The 18,396-nt window shown below is 37.7% G+C and overlaps 1 protein-coding gene across 2 annotated transcripts in view; it reads left to right on the top strand.

Annotated features, from left to right (window-relative positions):
• LOC130606304 (guanine nucleotide-binding protein G(t) subunit alpha-3-like) overlaps window positions 1-18,396 on the top strand; it is a 48,319-nt gene that overhangs the window by 22,011 nt on the left and 7,912 nt on the right. Inside the window, exons 1-4 of one of the 2 annotated variants that reach the window (XM_057422535.1) lie at window positions 2,894-3,134; window positions 8,987-9,029; window positions 13,661-13,802; window positions 16,605-16,762. In XM_057422535.1, the coding sequence (XP_057278518.1) occupies window positions 3,017-3,134; window positions 8,987-9,029; window positions 13,661-13,802; window positions 16,605-16,762 (461 nt within the window). In that variant the 5' untranslated portion in view covers window positions 2,894-3,016. Of the gene's footprint in view, window positions 1-2,893; window positions 3,135-8,986; window positions 9,030-13,660; window positions 13,803-16,604; window positions 16,763-18,396 lie in introns of those variants that run through there. The other variant, XM_057422534.1, reaches the window with a different exon arrangement.

Below are 18,396 nucleotides of genomic sequence, written 5' to 3'. Positions count from 1 at the left end.
ATTCCAAGAAGTTTTGTTTCTTCCTGTGTATTGGAAGAAATTCAATAGCCAACTGATAAAGCTGAAGGGTTTCCTTTGGTTTTAACAGTCATTGTATTGAAGATATTTCACACTTCCTTTATTTAGGAGCTTACTGAAGGAATTGAATTGAAAGTTCCTAAATTTAGAGAATTCTATTCTTACTAAAACTTCCTCCATTTTCATCAATGTCATTCCTCCAGATTTTATCAGGGAAAGAGGAAAACATTACTTACGATGAAACACGGAGAAGATTAATAGACTCCAGTCTGATTAGTTTGTAAATGCAAAGGTCTAGAAAGAAAATAAGGGAAAAAAACTCAGAAGGTGTGAATTTCCTAAGCTATCCCTCTGATGGGGAAGAGCGCAGTACTTTCAGAAGAAACTGAAGCGGAAAACCTAAATTAATCGGAAGACTCTATTAACAGAACAATCTATGTAATTTGCCAAAAAAATACCCCAGACCAGTACACTTTCAAGTTCCAAAATAAAAATTTGTAGTTGGAATCCAGGATCCCAAATCCGTGACTTCTGAACAGACCACTGGAAACAGCCTGTCAGAAAGTCTCTTGGAACTGAAGTACAGAATGCCTTCAGTGCACACTCTACATTATCAGCGCCACCTTGAGTGCATCACTAGAAACAACTCCAGCAGCGTAAAACTAATCCTCTCTACAGCACGATTGCATTTCAGAGAAGCATTTTCCAGACTTATTCTCTTTCAAAGATTTCCATCTCAAATACACATGGATGATGCAACAGAAGAGAGGCAGGGAGAGACCTGCCTTTCACTTGTATTGCACCTAGAAGAGGTGGAGAAAAGGTATCACAAAACAATTTAGATTCAGCTGAATCCTGCAAGGCAGTGCCTACCACTTCTGGCTTAATCATAAGCAGAAATTTCCTCAATCAAAATATAGTTAGGGGTGATGATGATGATGATGTCCAAAGCAAAACAGAATCCTGTTCAGTCTCCAGAGAAATAGAAGCAGGTTGCTATGCTTTTTCCATAAACTCTTTAGTTAAGAATTTGAAGGCAGAAGTGAGCAAATCAAATGTATAAGATGTCATAGATATTGCATGTTGATTAAATAATTGGTTTTATCTCTATTTCTATACACATTCTGTTTACAGCCTGCTTGTATCAGACCCCTACACATTTAAAGCAAATTCCTGTATGTAGTCTTAATAGCAACAGATAATGTCAGGAAATTTGTTATGGGATTTGCTCCTGATTTTCCATTGCTTTCCATCTAGGAAGAATTGATTTATTTACTCTAATTTTCTTCTGGTAGAGCTGAATAGGACCTAACTTACCATTACACTGTTTCAGTTCAATACTGTAAAAATTAAATGCAAACCAATAGAGTTATACTAGTATATGCCTGGAAAAAAAAATCAGTAGTGAATTAGGCCTTTAATCTGGAGATGATGCTCCTCGTCATGATTTGTGTCTGTATCAGTAAATTTGTAAATGCTGTTAGTGTTCAGAGCTGCTCAGACGTACTTTTCAAACCCACTGACATCCATAGGAACACTGACTTGTCTATGGTTCTGATAAAGAGACACCTGGCATTGATACCACACTTCTAAAGCTGCTTATTTCCATTTTTTAAACAAACCAGTTGTCACTGTTGTTGCATGTTTTTTTTATTATGACCTATTTTAAAGAATAAACAAAGTAGGAATATAGGCTTAACAAAACAGCATTTTCTTGCATTGTAAATGTATATGCAAAAATTCAGCTGTTAACAAGCACTGGTTACTCCTTTCTGGCAAAGCAGTGCAAAGAGGCTGAAAACAGGGCATCCTGCTCTGCTGACTGAGAAGCATAAGCTGAAAAAGCAAAGCTTGAGATCCTTATTACTGTATGTGGTCTTAATTTTAAGTCTGAGAAGACACTCACTATTGAATGGGACAATCACAGCACCTGTCTTTTATCAGAAGACAGCTCTCTCCACCTCTAATGGCACAGAACTCGTTACCACCACTGGTGATCTTTGTTCCTTTCACTCCCATCTTCCACATCCAGTACCATCTGCCTTTCTGTTACATCTGGGGTCCACCTGCTTCTGCTGTGGGAAAGTTTCTTTTCAGTAGCACATAATAAATTGAATGCTTTGCCTCTGGGCCTCTTCCTTATTTATCTTCTGTCTTAAATATGTGTCTAATGTTACCCAAACTGACCTGCATGCTTATATATCCCTTAAACATTGAACACTATTTCCAGGCTAAGCATTGTAAGCTTCTAGACTGTAAAGTCAGAGTGTCATTGACTACTGTTAGTCAGTAATTGTAGAATTGTAGAATAATTTCATATTTGTATGTTTTATATAATTGAAATACTTTATTAGGTGAATAAGTATAATATTAAAATAAATATAGTGTTGCACACTAGTGAGATTTACAAATGGCAGTAAAGTATCCATTACCATTACAAGAAAATAAACGTACTTGTCATAATGTGAAAATGTAGCAAACATTCTGCATGTTAACTCAAAATGTGCCTTAGCTATACAAATACAAATTCTGTCATTTTAAAACAAAGATTGTACATATTTAGAGCCATGACCACTAAGAATGATAAAAAATAATTTATGCAAATTCTTCAAAGATAATTTTCTTTCCTTGAGCAGTTATTCCCAATTTTATTGCTTCAAGACATTCTGCACAGTTCTTTGATGCATGTGAAGCTGGAACCCGTCCAGACAAGGACAGAGATCTATCCATACCTTGGTTTTGCTATTGAATGGATCATTTTAATTATATGACGTCATAACAATACGTTTCTATGTCCTTATATAAAGCCTTGAGTATAGCATCTCCAGATGATGAGAGAGATGAAAACGGACCGTTTTATTTGAAGGCTGAACACAGAGTTTGAACGGGATATTTAGATTTCTTTAAACATAGACTGTTGTTCTTCTTCTGAATTAAAGCAACGCGCCTGACAAGAAGTAAATCAGCTGGACAAACAGAGGACCTTTAACGTCTGAAGATGGGCAGTGGAGCCAGTTCTGAGAGCAAGGAGCTGGCCAGGAGATCCAGAGAACTAGAAAAGAAACTCCAGGCAGATGCAGAGAGGGAAGCCAGGACTGTCAAACTGCTACTGCTGGGTAAATAGAATAAGAATTGCTTATAATGCTTTTCCATTGGTTATTTTGCTCTGGAATTACATTTCAATACAGTGAATTTCTCACCTCTCACTGTTTTATTTGAAGATAGCCCTGTAATGCACAAAATGTCTTCTCTGTTTTTTCCTGCATTGTAACTGCAATGCTTACAAGGGTTTTTAAACTGATGTTTATTCAGACTCAGTGACATCCTTTAGATAAAGCAAATCAGTTTAACTCTGTTAGCTGCATCTTATGCAAAAGGTCTATTTATACCTGTTGAGAATCTAACTACTATTATTAATGAAGAAATAAGAGAAAAACAAAACCATGTTGACCTCTCAAATAATAATGGGAAAGCAGCAGTTTGATTCACTTTATGTACCATCAACATTCAGATTGCGGTTTACAAAGCTTTTCATTCCAGTGGAGAATATAAAGATCTTCTCTGCCACATTAAAACAAAATATTTCTCCTACTGAGGCAAGCTTGGGTTGGTCAAACAACAGAATCATACTTGCATTTAAACTTTCATAAAGTTTTGATATTTTCAACCTATTCTTATGAAAAGGAATTGGCATACCAAATCAGAACCAGGGTCCATCTACCTCAGCATCTTTTCTCTGGCCTTATCGAACACTGATCCATGAGGAAGATGTAAGAATTCCTTTAAGAGGAATTTATAGGATAAAGAGAACTTTATAAGATGAATATATTTATAAGGAAGAATTTTAATGATATATTTTTGTCTTCAAGATTTCATGCCTTGGCAATAACACTGGAGGTTGTCTTCCACCAGGACACAGACTAAATTACCCCTCCTAGAACTTGTGTATGTATTTAGTATTAAGGATTTTAATTTTAAATGTTTCCTAATGTATATAACTAGTCTGCTTCTGACACTATTCATATCAGTCTCAACATACCTTTAGTAAAATACTGGGAGATAAATAGCAAGGTATGTGAAAAACACTTCTACTTCATTCATTTCAAATCTGAACATATTCCAGTTTCATCACCTATACAAGCACTTTTCATGAGACAAGATGACTATTAGAATCTGAAATACCTTCACTGAAGTTTTCTTCATAGAATGTATTTCTGCAGTATCTTCTTTTACTTATGTCACACATGACAAAAATTCAAATTTCTCAGTAGTTAACAGTTCAAAAAGGTTTTTCTCCTGGAAAAATGTTACAACAGATCATAAGGATTTAGTAAAAAATATGTTGAACAGAGAGAGAAAAAAAGATTACATACTTGACAGCTTGAATTTTCTTGTTCTTAAAAATTAAAAGGGTGGATAAAATGTGAGTGTTTTGAGCCAATTGAACATCTAGAGTGAAAGTGTCTCTTGAACCTGGAATCACAGCTGCTGAAGCAATGTGTATAAAGGGCACCATATAACCTCTTACAGCCAACCAGTGAAGAGGCCAGTTAGGAGAGGATTAAATCTGCTGTGTTCAGATCTGTACCTTTCCAAACCTCTGAGGTGATTTCAGAAATAATTAAAATTTTACACTTCTTAAATCAAGGTCAGCTCTATTCTGAGCCAATCAGTCTTCTCTTAGATTACTGATCATTCAGACTATATGTCAACTCTGTATTTCAGGCGAGATGTCACCAGTATTTCTCTTGCAGTAGGCAGATATTGGTAGAAAATACTCAGAAGAAAAATCAGTGTGATCATTATGCTCTTACCTTTTTGAATATAAAAAACACGTATTCTGACCTGAGAGGTTTATTTAATATATAGTCTGGTCTCTCTGCATTCTTCAATAGGTCATTTTGCAAAGAAGAAATTTTATGCAGAAAAATAAGACACCGTGTTTATTTACGTTAAGTCCCGTGACCTGGGCAAACACATTGAACTTATATCTGTTTTGAGGAGGTAATTTACAGTTTATATGGCATGCAATAAAAGCTCTCATGTAAACTGGGGAGGGGTAAAATTATGCCACTTTCTGAGGTTCCTTACAAGTTGCCCAAGAGCCAGGAGAGTTAAGAAGTCCTCTGAGGTAGGTGTTCTATGCTGTCGAGGCCATCCCCATGCCCACACCTTGTCCACAAATCTGGCCTTAGACTTAAAAAAAAATGAGATTGCTTTATGAGTCTGGAAAAAGCTTCAGGGTGAAAGTTTAATTTCCTCTGAATCAGGGCCATATCTTGCTTACCACATCACCCGCAATTTACGTTCTTCATAGGAGGGCAGCTTGTGATTTGTTTGTGTGCAAAGTACAGCACACATTCCAGACATGGCCAGAACAGCCTGATGCTCACAGTGATGTCTCACAGAAACAGGAACATAGCTTCATCTTACATAATCATTAATACTTTGAACTTATTTATTTTCAAAGCATTACTCCATGGCCTCATTTTCTACAGTTTTCAGTGGCAGGACAAAACTCACCCTCATTTAAGCTGTCCATCTTCAGCTCACTTTACGGAGAAATACTCATTTTTGGGGCACAACTTACCCATTTTAATTTAAATATCTGCTTCAGGGTGAGAAAAAAAATGAAGCTGTTTTTTCATTTGTTTTAGTAGCAAATATTCTTCTCCACTGACTATAAGAGGTCTCTGATAAGTCGTCTGGATGTAGAAGTTTATAGTATAGGTATTTAAAATCAGTTAAATGAATCAGTTACTGAAGTCAGGTTAAGTTCCTGTTATTAATACCTGCACTGGAAACAAAGACTGAGCACTAAGATGGTCCAATAGTCCTATTGATTGGAATACATATTTTCCTTTTTTGGGGGGAGTATGAGGCAGCATTTAAGGAACTTATTCCCTCAAGAGAGCTAGACCTTAGATCTTTTATCTAGTGCTTTTCTCTCGTGGGGAAAATTTGTTGAGTTTGGTAAGAGGACCAGGAAGATACAATTTCCAGTCTAGTTCAGTTTCCAGAACTTTGAATGGCATAGACAAAGCTCAGCAGGTGGTTTGGAACCTTTTCTTATTTCAGCTTGAAGATTTTATTTTCCTGCCTTTTGCTGTTTTATGTCATTGACAGCACCTTTTGTGACAGGTTTCAAACAAAATATTCAGGCAGTAGGTTTTGGGGTTTTTTCTTACCTTTACTTCTGGAAACATTTCTAAACCAAAGCTATACTTCCACATAAATAACAACTGTAAGAAGACAATAGCTTTTGATCTGAGACACAAAAGCAGCTTAATATAAAAGAAAACCCTACTTCAATGGCTCAACAGATGCTAATCTTGAAACGGGCTTAAACCCTCCCCAGTTTCCACAACTATTCAAACAAATTCTTAGAAAAACTGTAACATCAAGTTACAGCTGAGGCCCTGGGCTCTGTTCTTTGAATTTGAGAGAGTCTCAGCAGCTTTCAGGCACCTCCAGCTTTTTGTCTATTTCTGCTCTGTCTATATATCTTGGTGGCCTGCAGGAAAGAGGTTAGGCACTCCCAGAGCAACGAGGCAATTAATGTTAGACTGTTGGGTAAGGTTCCCTTGCAGCTCGGTTCCTGCTGCCACACTTCATGGTTCTTCTTGAGTCTCCTCTGGAGCTCCAGTTTACCCTGAGATATAGCGGGCTTGGGACATGATGAGGTGAAGTCTGAAATATCCAAAGCAAGAAGAGAGACAAGTTATAGCTTGCTGGAGCACTGCCTGTGCAGAACCTCACTGAAGATGGATGTGACATGTCCTGGGGCACGGTGAATGTGATCTCTGGGAGAAAGTGTGGGAGCAAACACCCATTGACCTTACTGGAGTCGGGACATCTTTCAATTCCCAGGAGTGGTGCCAGAGTTTCAGGCATTGACTGAGATTTCTATGCCTTCATTTTCTGTGCTTTTATCCTGGCATCCACACAGAGACAGAGAAATCAGAAGTAAATTAGAAAAAGCTAGAAGATCTTAAATATGTGAAATGCAAAATATTGGCTGTGGCATTTTATTGCTGGTTTCTATCAGGCTGAGCTATAAATCTTCACAGCAATAGAGTTTTTCAAAAGCCAGTTAAATTTTCCAAGCTCCAGGACAGGATGGAATTTGGCCTAAGTTCTTGTTTTTTCTTCAGAAAATCTGGACTTGATTATAATTGCCCTTTTTACTGCCTACCAAAGAGAAGCTGCCTTCAGTTCTCCACACAGTCATGTAAGAGCTGTCATGATGCACTTTTGCCACTGTTTCTGCAAGAGGATGGCTACCGTGGGGGGTGGAAACACCCTTGTCCCTGCTGTCTCACCATGAAGGCCTGTCTCGAAGAGCAGGATGCACAGGATGGGGAAGGAAGAAAGGAAGCAGGTGCAAAGTAAATTGTTTCTGACCTATTTCCTGGCATGCAAATGCTGCTGCAACTAACACGACACTCCGGAGTGATGCCAGTGTGTAGATAAAGACATTACTGGATCATAAATTAAAGAAGATCAGAGGTAGAGAACTGTAGCCAAAACATATAAATTATGCCTCCTGCTCTATTTTAATTTTTCCTTTCAGATCTGGAAGAGAACTTTATTTCTATATTAGGTTTCCTGGCATCTTCCTGTGGGGTGAATGCATTCATTCTCAGCACAGCCTGCTCTCTTTCCTACAAAAACTGTAGCAAATGCCACCTTGCTGACAGGGCTGTACAAAGTTCTTCAGATGGGCATTGAAGGGATAATAAATGATCTACATCAAATTTGCATTTTTTCCAAACTGTGGCAGATGGCAGCATCATCCCATTTTACATAGGCTCGTTTTTCTCTCGTACTTTCTGCTGCTCACATCAGAAAATGCTTTGCTTATGGTTTGCTCTCTGCTGTGATTCATTTGGGTAAATTAATCCCTGTCATATAAATTATATTAGTTTTTCAAAATCTGTTTATGACGTCTGTAATCAGTTTGTTCCATTCACTGAGAAGCCCTCAGTTAAAATACCTATGCTTCAGATTTCCTTTTTTTGTCAAAAGTATCTGACACCATCCAGAGAGGTAAATCATAGAATGCAAAGAAAAAAGCAGAGCAGTGATGAATGTTGTCCAATGGTTTCATAGCTAAAACTAAATCCTCTCTTCAGGTGCTTTCAAAATCCAGTTCTTCTCTGGCTGCTTTTGCTAAGACTCAACTCTGACTGACATATGATGATAGTCACTCGCACTGATTTCCAATGAAGGCTTTTGTTATGATTATTCACATTCCATGAGATAAGAAGGACAAATAAACCATACATAACCTGACCAGACTTACGCACTAGTTTTGCAACTGGCTGATAAAGCAAATGCCTGTGCCTCCCTGCCCATTCTGGAGACTTCCTGTAGAACCATTCCCAAGCAGGATCTACTGCACTGTTCTATAGGTTTCCCACTTCCAGCCACATTACTTCCTACCATACCAGTGTCAAGACATTTGCTCATTTGCTGCATCTGCATCATGAGATAGTCCACACGCAAGTCTCCATACTCTTGTTTTTCCAGTTGCTCATAAAGGCTGGATAGAGAGCTTGGACCTGTTTGGTTTGGCTTCCAAAAGGTCATGATACATATTAAATGAGCAGCTACAAATCACCTAATGTCAGAAGCTGTAGTTTATTCATGCTTTTATGATGCCTATCTGGCAGAGATGAAATCAAAATATGACCCATATTTTATTTCCTTGCTAATTAAAGAATCTGTATTTTTACCTTATTGACTGAAGTTCCTTTCTTTTCAGACATCTCTTTCCTTTTTAGAATTAACATTTTTACCAAGATTTCAGTAAGTCTGAGTAGACACTAACAAGGGTTCTAATTAGTACAATGGGGATCTAAAACATCCACGTTTCTTCCTAGATACAAAATCTGTTTCAGAGAGTTATTTTTAATACTTGCTACTTAACTATCAATCACATCTTCTCAACATTCCCCTCCTGCAGGTGCTGGAGAGTCAGGAAAGAGCACTATTGTAAAGCAAATGAAGTAAGTACATGAATATTCATGACAGTTTTCGAATTTCGCATTTGTAGTATAAGCTATGTAGCTAATGTTTATTACAATATTTATGATCATTTGAATAAAATGCAAAGAAACATCATTCAAATCAAGTTCTCATTCAACCACATAAAGAAAAACACAAAGTGACTATGAGACGTGGCAGGACTGGCAATCAGATCTGTCTGACCAAATCATGCACTGGTCCAACTTCTTGCTGAAGATCAGGGAAGCTTCCTTCTTGGCTTTGGTATGAGTTACAGTACCGTAGTGAGAACATGAATGCATGAGACAACCAGGCGCAGCAGATCCACCTTAGCCTAGTGTCCTGTCTCTTGCAGTAGCTAATGAAGGGTGCTTACAGAAGATCATCAGACCAGACAAGCAAACACACAGTAATACTTGCATTGGATAATCTGATAGTATCTGCTGATCTGTGGCTCAGGTACCACCCTGAACCAGACAGCATCATTGTGCTCTGTAGCCCTCAGCCTCAGCACTCATGACTACATTTCTCCTGAATCTTTTCTGAACTAGTGTAAACTAATAACATCCACAATATTCTACGGCAGGTAGCTCCACAATTTAATTACATATGATGTGATTCATCTTTCTTTGTTAAATTTTAATTTGTTCCTTATTAATTTCATTTGATTTCACTGTATTGCAAGAGAAAATACTGAATCATTCACATTTTATTATAGGGCAAATTCTGTTTGTTGAGGGTTTTTTTTTCAAACTGGTCTCTGTAGATCATTCTTGGTCACAACAGTCTTATTCCAGCTCCTGCCAGAGGTTACAAAGATTATTCTCAGGTCTCCCATAGGCAACGTGTGAACATATTTAGCTACCAGCCTACACAGTGAGCAGCTGTTACCCACCATCTAGCATGAGAAGCGACAGTCATGAGAACTGCTTTTAGCAAGGAAAGCACCACCCTGAAAACTTTTCATGCAATCATCAATCAGGGGAAAACCAGGTTGTACAAGCTGAAATGCAGAAATCCCTGTTCAAATTCGGACTGAGTACCTGGTTACAAAGAGCTTTTGACTGCACCATAAACCTACTGCAAGAATACTTGTAGATGTTCGCCCAAAGTGCACACAGTGCCACACAGATTGAAGCTAGTAGCTTTATTTGCCTGGCTTCTAAGGGAGGTCAAATATGCCTTTTTACAATTGTCTTTTTACAATTTACTATCACAACATTTTCACATATAGTCAAACAGGCTAAAACTAAATTAATTCATGTTATTCTTTCAAGGGTAGACGAAATACTACTCATGTACCTGGTTTAAGCAGGTAATCCACCTGAGTTCAAGAGATTATACTTAGGCAGCAAAGATCCTCTCCTCCTTTACTGTGTAACCTGCTGAAATATTGCTGTTGTATCTAGCCCTGTTTTCATATACAGTGTCCAGGTCTGTTTCCTATACCTGTCCAAGTAGACTGTTTTATGAAATCAGTAATACTATTCCAAATTTAAGCTCTCTTAACTTTCTTATGTCTTCACCAATGCATTTTAAAGAGTAAAGTAAAAGATGTTATAAGACCAATTTTTTATATAAGCAGTTCAATTTGTAATAAGACAGATTCAGAAACATCCATCAAATTCTTTACTAACATCTGTTCCAGTTCAATGGTGTGTTATTTTGTCTCTGATTGTGTTCCAATCAGGAGACATTCCCTATTCAGACAACCATTGAAATGCATTGTGTTCAAAGCTTCCTCACGCGGGAGAAGATTAAAGATGTTCCTCTGAATTATACACTCTAAGAAGGCTTATAATGTTAACAGCAGTGAGGGAGGGGCAGAAAACTGCAAAGCTGAGTGTTCTTTAAATCTCTGTACATTTAAGAGCTGTCAACCTGATCACAAATATGAATTATTTTACTGGAAAACTCTTAAAGAAAATTAAAGTTTTTCATATAAAATGTCATCTGTCACAACCAGGGACTTTTTTTCAAAAAAAAAAAAGGAGATTTTCAATTAAAAAAACAATTTCAGTTATTAATTTTTCATTAAAATATAACATTTTCTAGAGAAGACTGATAGCTGCTTACAGAAGCAATAATTTTGCTGAAAATAAACTTAACTTTCTGCCAAAATCAGGATAATTTTACTCCTATTAATATAATTTTCTAATTCATAAACCTCATTCTTTCCACACTGAAGACTTCAATCAAAGTTAAATCCTTCCACTTAGCTTTGCACACTATTTTCTGATGCTCAAAATATAGACATGCTGAAAGGCCCTAAAAAAGTTTGGATGGCTACGAGACATACCTGAAAGGGAAAAAAAGAAAAGCTTCTCTGGAGCTTTGTGCCTCTGACTAGATAATTTCCAGTGTGCTATCTAACTGTTTTGAAGCCAAGTTGAGTATTTCTATGCTATGCTCTAAGATAGCACCTCAAACCTACCACAAATAATTCAGCTAATGAAGAGTAGGACCCAAAATATATGACAACTCATCATGCCTGTTGTGACTGAATCATCTCTACCTATCTGGTGAGAAGTCCTCCCTTCATGAAAGACAAGACAAAACAAAATAGGAGGTTACTGTCCAGTAGAAACACAATTTAGCTATTATGACCTGTAGCCTATCACCTCATGCCTTCAGCATCCTGCATTAACTTTTTTAAGTTGTTCATTTTTTCAAGGAGCATCCAGGAACAAAATTTTCCATCTGCTAAAATGCTCCTTCTGGCCTTAAAAGGTGTCAGCCTGCTTTACAATCCTTCCTTAAGAATGACAGATCTTTAATAAAAGCAGTAAAATTCTTAAAAGGCTGGTGAGCATATCTTCCTCCAGAAGACGTAAATACAATATTTAAAAGAAATACTTAAAAGCAAAAAGCCCCTACCATACAAAACAAAAACAACATGAAAATACTCAAGCAAAACCAAGTTTTCTGTCTGCAATTACCAAATCTAGCTTTATTTCGGGATCTTATATTTTCTTCCTTTGTTCTTCACAGGGAAAGCATGAAGATATAAAACAGCCATTTGTGTACTCTTTCAGGGCCTTTCCTTCTCTTGCATTCCAGATTTTTGCAGCCAAAGGCAAAAAACCCGTCTTCCCCAGAAATCATTTTATGGCCACCAGCGTGAGACACACAAAGTAGTTAAAACAAGTTCAAATAATTCCTGGGGTTTGAGTTTCTATATATTTCATTCCATTATTTATAGAAAAACTGCTTCATTTACAGGTAGTAAGGGGAAGAGTGACAGAATATGCTGAAGTACCAGTGCAAAGGTACCAGACTGCATAACATGGGTCCCCTTTTTCTTTCTGTCAAGTTCAATCGAATTCCTTTGAATCTTGCCATTTCATTTGAAATTGTGCTGAAAACAACATTCAAAGAATCAAAGCTTCAAAGCAGAGTTTATAGATATGCCTGGTCTAAAAGTGAATGGGGAAACATGAAGGGAACCCTTTTTTCCTACAGATGCTATTCCTACAGACACAAGAATGAAACTTTTGGGTTTTCTGACATTCATAAGTTATAAAGATGTTAAGACACACTGAGTTTGATCGGGGTTTTAGATATGTGCGTGGGAACAACTTCTTTTCTGACAGGACTGACTTCTCCCCCTGAAGGGAAAGTCTCCCCAAGAGACACACCTATACTTATTCTGGGCTAACCTGTTAGATCCTTTCACATCAACCTTTTATGCTTGTATAGCTCTGTCCAGACTCTATCCCTGGCAAGAGACAGGGAAAAAACCCAAACTCCAAACCCCAGAAATTATTTATGCAATTACCTGGCCTTCATCTCTGAATAACTGAAGTGAGGAAGAACAGACCCATGGTTCCAGCAGCAGCCAAAGCACTTCAAGTGTATGTTCATTCATAGAATCATAGGATGGTTTGGGTTGGAAAGGACCTTAAGATCATCTGTTTCAACCCCCCCCTGCCATGGGCAGGGACACCACACACACAAAACATGTAACCAATTTGTCACTGAGAGTATGCTTCTCCAAAATGGGTAAAGTTTTCACCCTTTTTCACAAGTTAAGGAAAAAGATATCTTTCAGTCATGGTATATTCTGCACACAGACCTTGGAGAACTTTAACCACATACCCTTTTCCAGTCAAGGAGGATTATGAAATTATAATTCCTCTGTCAGATGAATTTGCTATGACTGCTAAGGCTCTTTGTCCTCTGGAATACAGGCTATACCCTCTGAGTAACATGCATGTCCCCAAAGCCTGTAGATAACAGTAACACCTTTCAGTAACTAGAAATAGTAGCCCATATACAAAGAAATATTAAAGATTTTTTTGTTTGTTTTCTTGAGGAACTACCTCACAGTTCTTTGTAATAAGATTTTACTCTATGTAAGATTCTGGATAAAAAGGACTAAATAAGCAATGTGACAGCCCATGACTAATATTGTAGATTCCAATAACAACCTCATGAATTTAACCTGACATAACTGCAGAAACTGCTGTTTACCTGTTCCAGCAAAATAGGCAGATCAGCCATTGATAAAAGCTTTTTCAAAGGCCAGACAGATTCAGTTCTTTCTCATGCTGACCACAAAAGCAATTGAACCAAGTTTTCATTATTGTTTTTAATACATCTCTTAAACCTCATGTTTTCTATTTTGCACCAGGATCATCCATAAACATGGTTTCACCCATGAGGAACGCATGGAGTTCAGACCTGTCGTTTACAGTAACACAGTGCAGTCTATCCTGACTATTGTGAAAGCAATGACCAAGTTAGGAATCAGTTATGAAAACCCAGCTAGACTTGTGAGTATGACACCCTTTCTCTTGAAATTGGCATTAGAATGCAGTTTCTGTAATATAATAGTAGAGACTATAGAGCAAAGAGGGTTCATATTTGCTTTATGACAGCAGAAACTAAGTATTGTTTGAATTATATGTGACAAGAGGCCCTAACTGATTTTTATTCTCTCAAGGCTGATGCCTGAGGTCAAACCTTTGCATGAACTGCCATTTTGTTTGCTATAAAAGAAATATTCAACTTGCAAAGACATAAGAAAGAAAAAAAAAGAACCTTTTCTTAGCTCCTTAGTCACTTATTTATTGCTATTGGGAAATATAATAAATATTTCCCTTTTATGAACAAGCCTTGGGGCTCAGCCATGTAAGGAAGGGTCATCCAGACATGTTGGGAATATTTCAGTTTGGCATTGCTCCTGGAGCAGATACCTCCCTGTTATATGGATGCAGCACTAGCCCATTGCAATAATGTGGAGTCTGACCTTCCTAATAGAGTTAGCAAGTCTATGCACAAGCACATAGAGGAAAAGCCATAGTCAGAAGACCTGCTATTCTCTGACAATCACACTGAATTTTCAGGGACAGAAGTAAAGGAAAAGCACATATTTCTCAGTGTAACGGTTTAATCTATTACTTGTAATTCAAACCTTGCTGAGAATTTCTCAGAATATCAGCCGGTTCCAGTTTTGGTAAATTCTGCCTGTTCCCTAGAGGTTTACCTTAGAGGGAATTATATCTGCTTAACCGAAAGAGATTTTTCTGTTCCAGAAATCTACATTTCATTACAATGACATGTGGTACTTTGACCTAAACAATTATAAAGGAATGTTTCAGACGTTACTAAAGCTCTTACAGTCATTCCACAAAATAGAAACTGAGTATTTTCTCCCTGTATTCTCTTAAGTGTCCATGAATGCAAGTCATTCAAACAAGTGTAACAGTGGTCAAAAGCAGCATACAGAAAATATGCCCATGTGAATGTACTGCACCTTGGCCCCTCTCCTCAATTGTGGTAGACTGATATATTGCACAAGGTCCCATCCGCCAGTCTACACGGCCTAAGGCAGCTGAACCTTGAAGCACCTAGCTGCAGCTCTTGGCTCATCCTCTAATATCCACTGTGTAGTCTAGACTGTTTGCCATCTGTAACTGAGATATTCTGCCTGTGCTCCAGTACTTCAGCCTCTTTTCTCAGCCCTGCTAAACTTTCTAAGAGGCTTATACATGTTCACACACTATCCTCTACACCTGTTTCATAGACATTATTTTCAAGGGATTTCACAGCCTGAGGAACTGGGAATTGGAATTGTTTGGGTTTTTTTTTGTTAAATAGCTCAGTTCATTTCTTAGCATAAGAAATACATAAGCACCGAAATTACATAAGCACCAGAATCCACGCTTGTTGCCTTTTGCACAGCGATCAATGAACATTTTCTGTGTACCTGGAGGCTCTGAGCTCAAGGTTTCTTGTTGTAGGCTATTCAACCAACAAATCTAACATTGTAGGACAATAGCTATAATCATTAAGTGATATGCGATATCTAGAAGGAGAGAATGTTCCAACCCTTATCTTCAAGAAGCATGTGCCATTGCGAGCAGCCCTTGAGACAGATGTGGGGTGCACAGGAGAAACCATGACTCAGTTCTGCTGATCTTGCCTCTCAGTGAGCTGATAGGGCGTAAACACAGCCAGTGTTGTTTAATGTAGAAGGGCAACTGTATGCTTGATCGCCTTCCTTTTTCAAGTAAAGGCAACGCCTTAGTGATTATTGCCCTCCCCCTTTTTCTTTTTATCCATGACGACTCAATTTCCCCAATATTTTAGAAAACCTGAAGCATTTCAGTTTTGATCAGTCTCTGGGTTTTACAAAGTTTCCATAAACTGCAATTTCCACTGAAAGATACAGAACATTCCCAAAATAAATTCGTTACAAATTATTTTGAAGATGTTGCCTATTTTTGTATAAAACATACTCTGTGCCAAAACAGTGCCTGTCAGAATCCATTTATACTTTTGCAGCTATTGACTGCAAGTCACTTCAGTTGTCTACTTATACGGCTAGGAAGGAATTACATTCTATAATTATCCACTGCTGTGACAGTGTATCAAATGACCTTATTTTAATAGTGCTTTTAATTTACAGTACATTCTTAAACTATTAACCACCGAAAGACGTATTTTAATGTAATAGGTTGCTTGAAGTCTTTTTGGATTACTGCAAAAGGAAAAAAAATACAGAAAAAAAAAACATTAATATTATTTGGGATTTTATACAGTTAGGTGTTTCTTCAATCCCAAATAAAAGAACATATGGAAAATGCATTCATTATTTATAGTCACTTTGCAACATTTTTCACTGTGGCCAGAAGCTATAAATTTTATCTTCTAAATATATTAATTAGCTATATTTAATTATATATTTCTGCTTTGATGTACTTATAACAGGTTTAACTTTTAAATATCCTTTTTAATTTAGTTTTTGATATCCATCTGCTTTCTCTCACAACAAATGCATTCCATCCAAGTTGGACTTTCTGTGAGCTCATGGGAAGGTAAAACTAATCCCTTGTATGAACAAAAACAAGAGCTAAACTCTGTGTATCACAATTTAAGTGTAATCCTGACACTAACTAAAAGGAAGTGAGCTTGTAAAAGGATGTTTATACTCACAGGCAAGTACAGGTACCTAGAAGAATTAGCGAAAACAAGAAATTTTGCCCCTGCAACTCATTGTAAACCATGCACATCTTCAAGGAGGTGGAGGAGCACAGTCTGCTTACATGATACTTACTGAAATTTCCCTTTAGGAAGATGAAAGGAAGCTGTGTACCATGGCAACAACTCTGGAGGATGGTGACATGTCTTCTGAGTTGGTTGAACTCATCAGACAACTGTGGAGTGATGGTGGGATCCAGGCCTGCTTCGCAAGGGCAGCGGAGTACCAGCTCAATGACTCGGCAGCCTAGTAGGTGACAACAGCTGAGGTGGCCACTACCGTGACAACATAGGAAGCTTGTGATGTTCCTCACATGCAGAATAGCCTACGGAAATTATCGTTCATTAACCTGAAAAAGAATGAGTTTTTTTTTGGCTAATGTTTATAATAGAAATGTTTAACTGAAGGAAACCAGTTGAAAAAAGGAATTTTTTTTTCAGTGAGTTTGCTTAAACTGTAAAAAAGAAAAAAAACCAACCCAAAACCCTGTTATTATAAGTTTGACAAAAGGAGGCAAAAAAGTGAATTAAAACAGCTTAGGTTTTACCTAGAGTTGTCCTGTGAATGTATGAATTTCAAGCTGCTAAACATGCATCTGGAGAAAACTAAAAACTTTCTTCTAAACTAATTTGGTTGCATGGGTGGGTATCCCCTGGGCTGTTACCATCTCAGTATTCAGCTGGTGTTGGCCAGCCATGCTGCAGCCTCTCTCCAACCTGACAGCCTTCTTTCTGCAGCCTGGGAGGTGGCAGGCAGACAAACAAGGGGACTAAGGCTGCTCAGCTTTGGCTTCACTAAAGGTCACCATTCAGCTGGGGTACATATCCTAGTTTACGTGGAGTCAGTTAGACTTTTCAGGATTTCCTGGTTTGGTTTCTTCTACAGCTGTTCTTGCAGGCTACAGCAGTCCTGCTCTGGTGTTCTCTCCCTCAGCTCATACAGGACAGAACAGGGAGGTGTCACCTACATCAGAGTTTTCCTTGAGTACCCAACAGTGAGTCAACCTGGGGCAGAAGTTGTTCCAGCCCAGGACCATATTTCAAGGTCTGCAGTTGGAGTTTTCCCTGCTCCTGCAGCTCCTCCTACAGGCTGAGGGCACCACACCAGATGCTGGGTGTCCTGTTCAGCAGTGAAAGGCATAGTCGAAGGCTGGGCCAGGAGCCCCGGGTGCTGAAGGCAGCAATAGGTCACTAACAGCAGATACTAGAAGAGCTTCCATTAAAAAATGGGCTATATTATTATTATATGGGCTATTATATTAATATTATATATTAATATTATACAGGCTATATGAAAATATGAGCTACATAGCTAGAAGGGCTATACCATGAAAATATTAAAAATTTGACATCTCTTTATATCTTCAAACCAAGAATGGAGACCTTTACGCAAGATAGCTGAACAAAGGAAATTGACTGTGTTGACTTGTGCCTGACTTGGCTGTATTTCTATAGGAATGGCACAGAGCAATCTTTTGTTTCCATTCTGACAGGCCACACTGCTGCTCCCAGCACTAAAATCCTCCAACAAGACAATCATCATAACTAAAAGGAAAAATACTTATTGAAATAAAAAAAAAAACCTAACACAAACAACAACAAAAAACCCTAATATAGCAAAAAAAATATATTACCTGCATATATATACATCTCTATATACATATGTGAATATATATATACATTCTAGTACACTATGCCTTGCAGATTAGGTTTTGTTGCCTAAGAAAGAAAATAAGATAGTTTAAGGTAATTCCTTCTCAGTGTTATGGGCCATGTCTTTTAACCTGCAGTGGTTTTCAGAACTTAAGGGAGCTCATATAGACTGCAAAGTTGACAATAATCATTATTTTTTGCTGGTCACATTAGAAACAACAGTGATATGTT

Source organism: Pezoporus wallicus, unplaced genomic scaffold (genome assembly GCF_028554395.1).
Source record: "Pezoporus wallicus isolate ANWC-B61680 ecotype Strahan unplaced genomic scaffold, APGP_CSIRO_Pwel_v1 contig_3058, whole genome shotgun sequence".
In the NCBI taxonomy this organism is placed as follows: domain Eukaryota; kingdom Metazoa; phylum Chordata; class Aves; order Psittaciformes; family Psittacidae; genus Pezoporus; species Pezoporus wallicus.
Note: the sequence above shows the minus strand (reverse complement) of the source record. Positions and strands in the feature narration are given on the sequence as shown.